The sequence below is a fragment of the Misgurnus anguillicaudatus genome, chromosome 10 (assembly GCF_027580225.2).
Source record: "Misgurnus anguillicaudatus chromosome 10, ASM2758022v2, whole genome shotgun sequence".
NCBI classification, from domain to species: domain Eukaryota; kingdom Metazoa; phylum Chordata; class Actinopteri; order Cypriniformes; family Cobitidae; genus Misgurnus; species Misgurnus anguillicaudatus.
Genome location: NC_073346.2, coordinates 16,016,541 through 16,028,545, shown reverse-complemented (window position 1 = coordinate 16,028,545; position 12,005 = coordinate 16,016,541). Strand labels below are relative to the sequence as shown.

General features: G+C 36.9%; 1 protein-coding gene across 2 annotated transcripts; it reads right to left on the bottom strand.

Annotated features, from left to right (window-relative positions):
* Positions 1-4,581: 4,581 nt before the first annotated feature.
* Positions 4,582-11,085, bottom strand: cyp21a2 (cytochrome P450, family 21, subfamily A, polypeptide 2). 2 transcript variants are annotated; one of them, XM_055210497.2, is made up of 12 exons: positions 10,584-11,085; positions 10,057-10,248; positions 9,871-9,960; positions 9,618-9,772; positions 6,904-6,999; positions 6,692-6,802; positions 6,506-6,592; positions 6,314-6,397; positions 5,955-6,068; positions 5,666-5,832; positions 5,413-5,516; positions 4,582-5,336 (listed from the first exon to the last, which is right to left on the bottom strand). In XM_055210497.2, exons 1-12 carry the CDS (start codon positions 10,729-10,731, stop codon positions 5,146-5,148), a joined length of 1,539 nt encoding a protein of 512 aa, XP_055066472.2. In that variant the 5' UTR covers positions 10,732-11,085; the 3' UTR covers positions 4,582-5,145. The 2 variants fall into 2 exon arrangements, with proteins under 2 accessions (XP_055066472.2, XP_055066470.2); XM_055210495.2 differs by having other exon boundaries at positions 4,582-5,317; positions 10,584-11,084.
* Positions 11,086-12,005: the final 920 nt, after the last annotated feature.

Genomic DNA, 12,005 nt, shown 5'->3' with positions numbered 1-12,005 from the left:
TGTTTAAATCGGTATCGGCCCAAAAAAATCCTATCGGTGCATCCCTACTATTAATCTTATTGTATAAAGCATCTTTATACATATTTAAATGGACAGTTCACCTAAAAATTAATTTGAAGTTATTACAACCTGTATAAATGTCTGTTTTGCCAAATACAGAGGAAGATGTTTGTTATTAATTAGGAAACAGCAGCATCATGACTTTTATAATAGAAAAAATAGAAGTCAGTGGTGCTCAAAAACTACTTGGCTACAAACATTGATTAAAAAAATCTTCTTTTGTGTTAAGCATAACAAATCAATAGTTACAGGTTTGTAACAATTGAGGGCGAGTAAATGATGACAAAAAATAAATTTTGGGGTAAACTATACCTTTAAGATCTCTTTACAGATCCAAAGCACTTTTTTAAAATACATTTCCCCACAGAATTTTAGATTTAATCGTTTGAAATGTTTCTTTTTTATTAAATGTTATTTGACATGTTATTAATGTATTTACAAAAACCTCCAATAAAATAAAATAAACAATAAAATGATGACAACATACAGTACATGATCTCACGGAAAGTCGTGTTATAGTTACAGAAAATTGTATTAATTTATTTGTGTCCATAGCATGAAATTCAGGTTTTTTCGTGCCTTGAGCATGAGTGTCTGTGGCACGACTTTCTTTTTCGTGACATTTTATTCATTGCTTTCTCATTTTTTCCCCCTATTTTAAAATCATTGTCGCTTGGGGTTGTGGTTAGATTTGGGGTTTGGGTTAGGATGTACTTTTATGTATTGGTTTCTACATGTTTTTCTTTCGCTTTAAAACTATTCTCAACTAGAGTTGGGGTTTGGGTTAGGATGTCTAAAAATGTAACAGAAAGTGATTCTAACACCGACCCCAAGCGACAATGGTAAGAAAATAGGAAAAAAACTATGAGAAAACAATACATAAAATGAAACAAAAAAGAAAGTCGTGCCACAGACATGAAAAACTATTTGAAGAGTTTCATTGCAAAACGAGATAAATCCATTTTTTTACATTTTTGTCAAAACATGTTTATTATTATGTTATCATGTTATTATTTTGTTTTATGGTGCTACTTAGCTGTATTTTTAAGTTATGAAGGTTTAAATCAAAACAAACCAACTGCAGTTGCATTGAAATTAATTGGAATGCACAACCAAAAAACGAGATTTCTGAACAATTAAAAAAAATGGTGGTTATCTCATTTTGCAACGAAACTCTTCATTTATAGAAATTCGTATGAGTGACAAGAAAAAGACACTCGTGCTCAAGGCACGAAAAAAGCAGAACTTCGTGCCATGGACACAAACAAATCAATCAAAATTTGCGCGATCACAACACGACTTTCCGTGAGATCAGTTTGGTATAAACATAACATTTATACAATGTATACATTGTTGTGCTTTACTGTGACATACCGAATGTGTGCCCTGGACAATAGACAACACTATGTATGTTTCGACAAAGTCCCATTCTTTGCTGACAAAAAGTACATTGTTGGTGATGCTGAAGGTTTTTTTTCATTAAACAAGGATTTTACAAAGGTATATGTTATAACAAAACTATTGTTATATAATTACACTTCTTAACAAACTCCAGTTTCTAAAAATATAACTCCGGTTCTGTAGGCTCAACCTGATTTTGCCAAGTAAGAGTTGTTTTTGGGTAGAAATAGTTTGTTGACCCTGGTAAAACATTTCTGTGAAAATACCCTATACTTACGTCATAACGTATCCCTAAATTTAGAGGGTAACCCTAATGTGTATGATTAGGGTTAGACCAAAACTGTATGAATGTGGCCCTCGAGGACCTAAGTTAGGTCTTTAATAAACCATAAGGAAAGTTAATCATTATATTAAAAGTCACATATTACGCAAAATCCACTTTGGAAATACATGTGTGAAGTGATGGTCGCTTTTGAAACACTGCTTCATTAGGCTTCGAATCTTTTGTTTCGAATCATTGGTTCGGAGCGTGTTTCAAAACGGGCCAAGTCATGTGATTTTAACAAACAAGGCTTCATTACATCATAACTATTTCGAAAATCCGATGATTCACCACTAGGGGGAGTTGTAAAAAAGTGTAAATTGTTTGGACATAACTGCTTTTACACTATTTTGACCAACAGGTGTCACCAGCATGTGTGGTGTTTCGAACACTTCGAAAAACTGAATCAATTTTCAAAGCAATTGGTTCAATAGATTCGAAGCTTCAAAAAGCTTAGTTTCTCCCATCACTACATCACTGTCTTATTCTTTTTTAATCCCATTAAACCAAAGCAGTCTCATTAGACATGCTGTTTTGATTCTCTTGTTAATGTGATGTCACACTGATAAAGCCCCACCCACTGCGACTGACTTGACTGGTTAAATTTACCCCAAAACTTAATTAAATGTGTTTTTTAGCACTAATGTGGCTAAAGATACTATTGTCTGAGACTGTATTTATCAGATCTATTTTAACTGAAAGCACTCACTGTCTGTTGGTAAGGGAGTGAGGAGCTGTAGCTCATTTGCATTTAAAGGTACACACATGAAAATTATTTGGGTGTTTTGGACATGCAATAACAAATGATCTTTGGGGTATTTTGAGCTGAAACTTCCCAGACACATTCTAGGCACACCTGAGACTTATATTACATCTTGTAAAAATTTGCATAATAGGTGCCCTTTAACACAAATAAGCCAACAGCAGGCATTTACATGCAAAAGCGCCACAGTGCATAACTCATGCCTGCTAAGCAGCAGATTATCTTCAGAAATACATCAGATGCTTACGTCAACTGGATAAATTTCACTCTAAAAACTGACATGGTTCAGTTCCAATCTTTCAAATCAAGCAGGTATTTATTAAGGGCCTTCCGAGTGGTCCAGCATCCTAATGCCGTGATTATTTTAAGGGTGCAGCCGAGGAGGCGTACCTCAGGAGACACGAGCGAACCCACAGAGCCATATCGACTCCTTGAGGACACAAATAAAGACACACTAAGGGCTACACTCCCCACCGCTCCTGTTGCATTTTCAGCAAACGCACACACAGTGAGTGAACACGACAGGGAGGAGAAGGCCAGGCAGCATGACATAATGATCAATCCGTCTGCCGTTAACCAATCAGAGAGCATTAGGAGAAGGGTGGAGCCAAACAGGAAGATCCGGGCGGTGAGGCGGTCCTCGCTAAGCCATAGGAAGTCAAATGTAGAGAGCGCTGGTCCGAATGTTTCACCTGCCCATTCTAGATCCTTCTGGATTGAGACGATTGGTGGGTAAGTATGAGACAGAACTGAGAGGACAGAGGAGCAGCCTATCAGGAGGAAGCCTATTGATGATGCTCTGTGGTTCTGTGGACAGAGAAAGATGAGACCTGGTTTGCTTTCTCTCATTGGAAATGTAAAAAGGCAAAAAAAGCACCCAACAAACTACATACAGTACATGCATTCAGGGATACATGATATATCAGTGGCCATATGCGTAAAATTTGGTAAAAAAGTGACATGCCGTAAAGCCGTAAAGGCTGACACCACATTTGGTGTACGGTGTTTCTGAAGAAAGTTGGCAATAGGAGAAAAATTATTTTAAACAGTTGCCCCTTGTATTTGCTTGCGATTTATCTGCCAATATATTGGTTAGTGACTACCAGACATATCACTATCATTCAAAATGTACATACTTTTTTCCAAAATATTAATAAAAAATTTTTTTTACCTTGAATAGCTGATAAGCAGCATGCAGTGCTGAGACAGACAAAATGATATTTGTAATAACTGTGGTTAATGCTTGTATAAAATCCATCAGGGCCCTACGAACACATAAAACACAGATGCATGGACACGTGACAGAACACTTACATATACATTTGATGCATTACTCACAGGATATTGGCATGTAACATTCATTCATTAATTCTGACATTATAATATAACTTATATTTTACAATGCATAACTGCAGTTAAATACACATGCATTAACATTTATACAAGTAGAGCTACTAGTTAATGCGGTTATATTACAATTGGCAAAGTTTTCTTAAATGCAAGTCTAAATTCATGCGGAAAACAGGACTGTCACCTTGCCTTACCAGTGTAACCACTCATTTCTCATCGTGCAATTTCAGAAACATCGTAGAAACAGATAAAAACACTAAGCTACTGAATTAAGACACTGTAAAAAGTCGTTCTCTTCGGAGATAAAATGTGAAAGTTCGTGGAGCATGTGGCCAGTGTTTATCAACACACTGAGCAGGAAGTTGTGTGTGTACTAGTGTTTGTGCTGTAATGTGTGTGCTGCCCCTTGTGTATAACAACGGTACTGCACCAGTTCACTTTAAAAATTCTGCTGCACTTAAAAGTAATTAAAATAATTTTAATTTTAATTTTAAATTTATACCAAAAGTCCAAAAAAAAAACGTAAAATTTTAAAAAGGATTATGAGAAAGTTATTTTTCATAAAAACCACAAAAATATTTTGTTATGACATTTATATATAATATTTGACATTTTACACATTATATATATATATATGTGTGTGTGTGTGTGTGTGTGTAAAAATATTTACAAACAGCAATGATAATATTCATTTAAAACATCTTTAATTAATTGTACTGTAGATACATTCAAGCATTGACTACTTTCATTAGTTATGAGAATAGTAAAAAGAATAAAAAAATAATAACAATAAGAAAATAGTAATAAACATACATCAAATTTGACATTAGCGTTGAACTCTTGAAGTGTAATTGCTGTTGATATTTTTGTGCTAATATTGTTTGTATTAATTTAACCAAATCCTTGTGGATAACTACATTTTATTAATATACATGATAAAAAAAACATTTTAGCTGTGTGAATATATATATGATAAAAATGATTAAGAACATGATTTTAATAACATGCATATAGCCTTTACTTTCCAAACTCTTCAACTTTATTAGAATAAATTATTTGATGTTTTATTTGCACTGCAGTCTTACCCGAGTTATATATTTGACTTAAACTGTACATTATTGTTTCATTGTACTGGGTGGCTGTGCTGACAAGTATTTTCAGCTACTGTACAATAATTTACTGTTCTCTTGGACGTGCTATAACCGTATATGGTTTAACTTTAAGAACCACGCTGGCCATGCCTCGAAGATCAGGCAAAGGTTCCTCTTTGCTGGCAGGCAGAAACCGAAAGTCTCGCAGCAGATAAGCCGTGAAGAGAAACATCTCCATTTTGGCCACCGCCTCGCCCAGGCACAGACGGGCCCCTCCTCCGAAAGGAATCAAGGCACGAGTGGACCCTCCACCACCTTCCAAAAAGCGCTCTGCCATAAATTAAATTGACTATTACAGTCAGTCAGCCCTGCATTATGTATGTTAATATGACAAATAAAGAGGACAATATTGTGAAGTTCCTTACCTGGTCTGAAGCTGTAAGGATCTTTCCAAACCTCTGGATCATGATGGGCACCATACAGATTAGGAATGATTATTGTGTTTTTGGGGATGAAATATCCTGCAATACTAAACAGGTCATTAGTTTTTTAACTGCGTTATGAAAACCAATTCCTTAAAACAGGAATAACTATTATATGACCCAATTTGTGAAAACCCAGTCAAAGTCTTTTTTTTTGTAATGTAAAGACATTCAGTAAAAAAAAATTAACCCTCACCTGCTGTTTCGAACAGCTCTGTGTGGCACAGCGAGGGGAGCTACAGGTCGCAGTCTCAGCATCTCATTGATCAACGCACATAAATATGGCAGCCGGTGTCTATCACTGTACTTAGGGTACCTGCCCTCCAGCACAGTACACAGCTCATCATACACTTTATTCTGAACCTACAAGGGGGACAATGGATTGTGAGGTATTATAAATGTGTTTGCTCATGGGTTTGTTCGTGGATTTCACTGGCTTGTAGATGGAGGTAATTTACAATATACAGAAATGGGTCAGATTGTACCTCGGGCCTGTGTAACAAAAAGGCTATGGTCCAGTTGAGCAAAGCAGCTACAGTTTCTGTTCCTCCAATCAGCAGGTCCACTGCAGTCATGTGCACGTGGGTGTCTGTCAAAGTCTATTTAACAACAAAAATATTTTGCATTGATTAAAGTTACCAATATTTTAATGATTCTTTGTTCGACAGGTAGGCCACTTATCAAGTTAAGTTAATAGAAATGTAAGGCTAATGTGGTCTTTGTGGTATAATTTCATGCACTTTGCAAAAAATATTCTTTATTTGTTTCTGTTTTTCTGCTGTAGACAAACATAGCTACCACATATACAATATATAAAGAAAACATTTAATACACATAGACTCACCATTTGTTTATTTGCTGCCCCCTGTGGACTTTCTTGGCATTGCAGAAGTGATGATGTCAGAGTACCACTTTTATTATCACTTTTCTGCCCACAACAACACAAACAAACAGTGTCACTAGATATAATATATATTTTGCATTATATTCATCTATATGTTATCATTACATGCATAATTTCATCTCCAGTAGTTACCTTATACTCGTCTATATGTTTTCCTACCAGCGCATCGCGTGTATTAACCTCCTTCATGAGACGAGAGAAAGGTGGATTGGGTAATTTCTATGAGGGGGGAAAAGTGATTGAACACATCTTAGCTTTAAACCACGGTAAACAGGAAATAACTGACAGACTTTGGTCAGAATCAGGCGGGCGGTATACCCTTAGCAAAGGGAAGGAGTCCAACGCTGAGATCCAGGGTGAACCCCACAGAGACACAATCTCATTGAGACAGTTTTGCAGTCTCTGCAGCTCTTCTGAGCTCTTGTCATACTGTCACAAAAACAGAGACGGGGATCATTCAGAGTTCAAATGTAGTGAATGTAAAAGAGTTGAATGTATATTGTGGAGAATGACATATACACGTCATTTACAGATTTGCTAAAGGTTAGTGTCGTGATCACATTGCTGGCAGCCACAGTAAAATCCTCGGATAGATCCACTGCTTTATCATTGTAGTCCCGCAACACCTGTTGAAAGAGTTTTATTATGTATTATTATAGGGAAAGGGTAAGAGTTTGGTTAGTCAATATGATTTACTGTAAAGTTAGACGCGGGACGCATCCTGGCCTGGATTTTGTGTACGTCTTCCAGAAGTCGTACTTGTCGACTACGTATGTCCTCAAGGTTTACACATTTCAGTTTAAAACACACAGTCATTATAGTTTCAATCTTACGTCAATGGCATATACGGTCGACAAATACGACTTCCAGAAGACGCACTCGAAATTCTGTGTTCTGTAAAAATGGCATTCAGTGGCAGCTTGTGACTTCTTTCCGAGGAGGCATGAATGCGAAACTCGCCAAAACATTGTCATGTGTGTTCATCGTCATGGCCAAATATGTGTTCCGTGCGTCATGTTAACCTATTTGCATCACGCGTCATGTCAAAATACGTGCCTGCTACAGATGCTTCAGAAGGGTTTATGATAAAAGAGACACTCGTGTTTGCAAGATACTCGCTTACCCTACTGAAAAATCCAACCTAACTGGTTTACGGTGGTCCTCCCAGCCTGACAAATCTGGTCATGCTGGTGGGTCAGCTGGTCTTCCAGCCTGACCAGCTAAGTCCTGCTAGACCAGCTTAAAAAGTGTCCAAAACACAGCTAGACCAGCTTGCTACACCAGCAAAACCAGCTGGGAGACCAGCTAAAACCAGCCCACCAGCTTATGCTGGTCTTAGCTGGATTTTTCAGTAGGGTAATAATCTCATGGTTAATCAGAGTTAAGTGTTAACTTAAGTGAGTGCTTGTGAGACATGAGCATCTCTTTTTCCATGAACCCTTTTGATGCGTATGCAGCAGGCACGTATATTGACATGATGCACCGAATACATATTTTGACATCACGAGTCACACACATTAAACATGAACACATATTTTACCTCCTTTGAAGAGGGGGCACCGGCCGCCACTGACTACATTATGGGAACCTATGAAAAACAAAATCTGGGCTTGGGTCGCCTACATGATAGTCGTCATTTCATGCCACCATGTTTCTACAGTAGCCCTAAACAGACAAATTGCGCTATGGAGGGCATTTTGTCACTACATTGTCTCAGACGAGGACATGTTTGTCCGATGGCGGATACTGTATAGCTTTTCTATGTGTTTTGAAAGTAGGGGTGAGAAGTTGGTTGCAATTCATAATCTCACTGCTAGATGCCACTAAAAATCTAGACAGTGGACCTTTAAATGGTTTAAGCAGTCACGCTTTATTTGGGGATTTCCACCTGGATTTGGCCTACCACTATTCAAAAGCTTCCCATGCCACAGGCAGAGGTGTACAAAAGTTTGGTATAATTTTACAGTAAACCCTTTGAAATTACAAGAAACACTGAAAGTGCTAAACATGGTGTCCTCTAATAAACCCCAAATAGGCGTGTTTTGATTTTTTTTAAGTATTTGAAAGTCTATAACTCTGGCCCTGAGTGGTCCCGAAATGTGCAGACAGTTTTTCACTGAAAAAAATTATTCATTGAATTTAATCAATTTCTTTAAGTTAAGTGGTTGCAATCAATTTATTTAAGCTACATTTAAACAAAAAAGATTAGTAACGTAAAATAAAATATAAAACTTTTGTTTAAATGTAGCTTAAATAAATTGATTGCAACCACTTACCTTAAAATTTTTTGTTAAATTCAATGAATCATTTTTTCAGTGTTGTTGGATTCCAGCAAATGTCAGCTTACAGAGGAAAAAGGATTTTTACTCTATCATAATCTATGCAAAAGTTATTCTACTCCAACTGAAGGGAGGAATAATAAAATTTTTGCATTCAATTTCTGCCTAAAAACATTTGAAGTGTCCCCATAACCACACAGACAGTGGAAAAATGCCATATCTTTATATCATTTTACAGAAAACCCTTTGAAGTTACATAAAAAGCTGCTGTTTGTGACAAATATTATTAGTTATGTTGTTTTTCATATGATGAAACACCAAATTTTCTTTTTTTGTGTTGTAAACACTGTTTTTGAAAGTGGATAACTCAGTTTCTGTGTGCTCTAGCAGACTGCAGACAAAGAATGGTCTCTTTAGCATGTTGAATTCAAAAGTTATTCTTATTTTACTTTTACTTATTTTTAAATACATTTTTCATATAAAAACACTTTTTTTTGTTTTGCACATATAATAAATAGCAAGGGATTGTTCATACACACAACCAAAGAAAATGCTGTTAATGGACTCTTTTTTAGAGTAGGACCTAAGACAAAAGATGGTGTAGCATTTGTGGCTATCTGAGGCAGTTCACGCTCAAGTTTCACATACGTTTACAAAAGACAATTATTTACCTCATTATCAATTCGACGATTGTTGAATATGTGATGATAATATAACAAAAATAACGATGTAGCCTTCCTGAGAGTGAGAGCTTTCATTTGATATAAGACTCACTTGCCCATTGTCATATTTGAAAAAGGGGTACTGGGTCCATGACAGACCCTTAATAAACAAAGTCTTACTATGATGTCTTAATAAATGTAAAATGCCAAAAGGTTTGTGTGAAGGTTTGACTCAGGGCTGGGCAGTAGACAATCCTTATAGTTTAGTAAATAAAATGTAAATGTCCCTGTGTTATATTGTACCTGACAGAGACGACGTGCCTGCTGATCTATGACCGAGTGCAGAGAATCTTTTGTGCAGCGTTGTAAAGCACCATGGGTCAAACGTCTATGAGCCTTCCATTCCTCACTGTAATCTCCCAAAGATATCGATCGCCCTCCACCTGATACTATATCACCTATCAGTGAGGGCCAAGACACAGATATGCGGTTCATATGTAGGCAGTTTTATTAAAAAACGAATTAATTAATTAAAAGACTAATCAAATTAAATCACCTGTATATGAAGAAGGCCTTCCAGCAAAGTCAGACCATTTTTTAATTAGAGCCTCACGGATGATCTCGCTGTTGTTTAATATCACCATGGCTGTAAACAACAAGAAAACAATGTAAATAAATTAGATTTAATAACAAATATAGCACCGGTTGGAAACATGGCTTTGGACGAAAAGCATTGAATTACTTGTGCTGCCACAGTTAAGCCGATAAATGTTTCCATAGCGATGTGCCAGTGCAGTCAGGTGGATGGGTAGATGATCTCGGGTCAAATCCAACATGTTGCCCAGAAAAGGAAAAGAGGGAGGACCGGGAAGAGATGGAGAAGGAGAACTAAGAAAACACTTAGAAAAGTAATGCAGGAGTTTGGAAACAGCAGCTGAAATAAAAAAAACATGTTTAAAGCAGAGAAGTCTTTTAGTGCATGATATACAAATTAAATTTTGACGCAGTTAACATAAAAATTTGTATGATTTGTGCATCATACAGCATCACACAAATGCAAAGGTTTTGTGTGTTGTTTTTTAGTCCCTGAAGCTTTTATAGGCATCAGATATAACTGGAGTATTCATCTAATGTAACTGTATGCCCACATGATTTTTAAACATAAGTACTATTCGTGTGTTTAAGGTCAAACCTTAATGTGGAAAAAACACCTACTCTAAATCCACAACCCGGCAGCTCAAATTTAAAATAACAAATTCGGCCACTTACCTTCAGGCTTGTTGCTTGCTTTGGCATTTTCATCACGTTGCCTGCTAGCCTGAAATCCACAGAGTCGAATTGCCATCATCCACAGTATGACCAGCAGCAGGCCCACACTCACAATTGATACACACATGCTGCTAAATATGTGTTGCATACAAAAAAACTCCTTACAGCTCCCTTTTATTATCTATCTCTACCAACCCTGCACCAATCCACACCCTCTGGTGTTGTTTCTTCATTTATCATCTCTTCAAGGAGACGTAAATATTATTTTAACCTCTATCTCAATGTTACTCTCAAAGCAAGATAGGGACTCCTATTGCGATCTGATAGATGATACTAACACGCAGTCAGTGTTGGGTAAGATACTCAAAAAAAGTAATGAATTACTAGTTACTAATAACATCTTAAATTATGTAATTTGATTACTGTACAAATTACTCTCTCCAAAAAGTATTTTATTACTTATTAATAATTACTTTTCAAATCCTAATTTAGTAAATGATACAAAATAGGCTTGAAACTGTCACGGCTAGTCCGTGACATGTTTTGTGTTTTGCACTTATCCGTTTCAGCTGGACTCTCATGGACTAATTACGCCAACACACACCTGTTGTATGTTTGATTGTGTTTGTATTTACGCCTTTGTTCCGTCAGCCTGTGCCAGATGATTGTCATTACTACCCTGTCTGTTCCCCGTGTCACATTTTTGTAGTGATGGTTCGTTCGCGAACGAGCGGCTCTAAGAGCTGATTCTTTGTAGCGAACGAGCAGAGCCGAATCTTCAGACGCATGCAGGGGAGCCGGCTCTTCTAAGGGAGCCGAGCCAGAAGAGCCGAATCTATGAAAAGAGCCGGACTGCCATCACTAAAATGTAGAGCCAGCGCTTGAGCCGAAAGAGCCGAATCAATGGAAAGAGCCGGACTGCCCATCACTACATTTTTGATGTTCCTTTGTTTTGCTAACCTGTACTCCTCGTGTTTTGTTTCAGTTTTATTATTAAATGTTATTTATTTGTCCGAATTTATTACTCCTCACGAGAAAGTTGAAATGAATTGTAAATTCAAGTTGAATACAAATAATTTTTTACAGTGTGAAATGTAATGCTAAGGCTGTGCCCGAATTCCCTACATTCATTTGCTACGTTAATTTGGCACGAGCCTCACAGTCACAGTGAATGGGGTTGTGGCTAGCTGTTGAGTATACATCGGTTGTACACTCATTATTGAGTTGCATTATTTAATTGAATAAGTGCACTCGATAATGTCTACTACAATTTCGGACATTACTACATAATGGCACAAGTAGCACACTATATAAGTATGTAGGGAGCTATTTCTGACAGAGCCTATGCATGGTATTGTATAAGGCAGCATTACTCTGGGCTCTGTGGTGATATTTTACATGAGGCGTGCGTGGGATGGAAAG

Coding starts and splice junctions, on each gene's coding strand:
- cyp21a2 (XM_055210495.2), bottom strand. CDS start 10,731: ATGCAACACATATTTAGCAGCATGTGTGTATCAATTGTGAGTGTGGGC. Junction 9,773..9,870: donor AAGGCCTTCTTCATATACAG/GTGATTTAATTT, acceptor CCTCACTGATAG/GTGATATAGTATCAGGTGGA. Junction 5,833..5,954: donor TTTTGTTACACAGGCCCGAG/GTACAATCTGAC, acceptor TCCCCCTTGTAG/GTTCAGAATAAAGTGTATGA.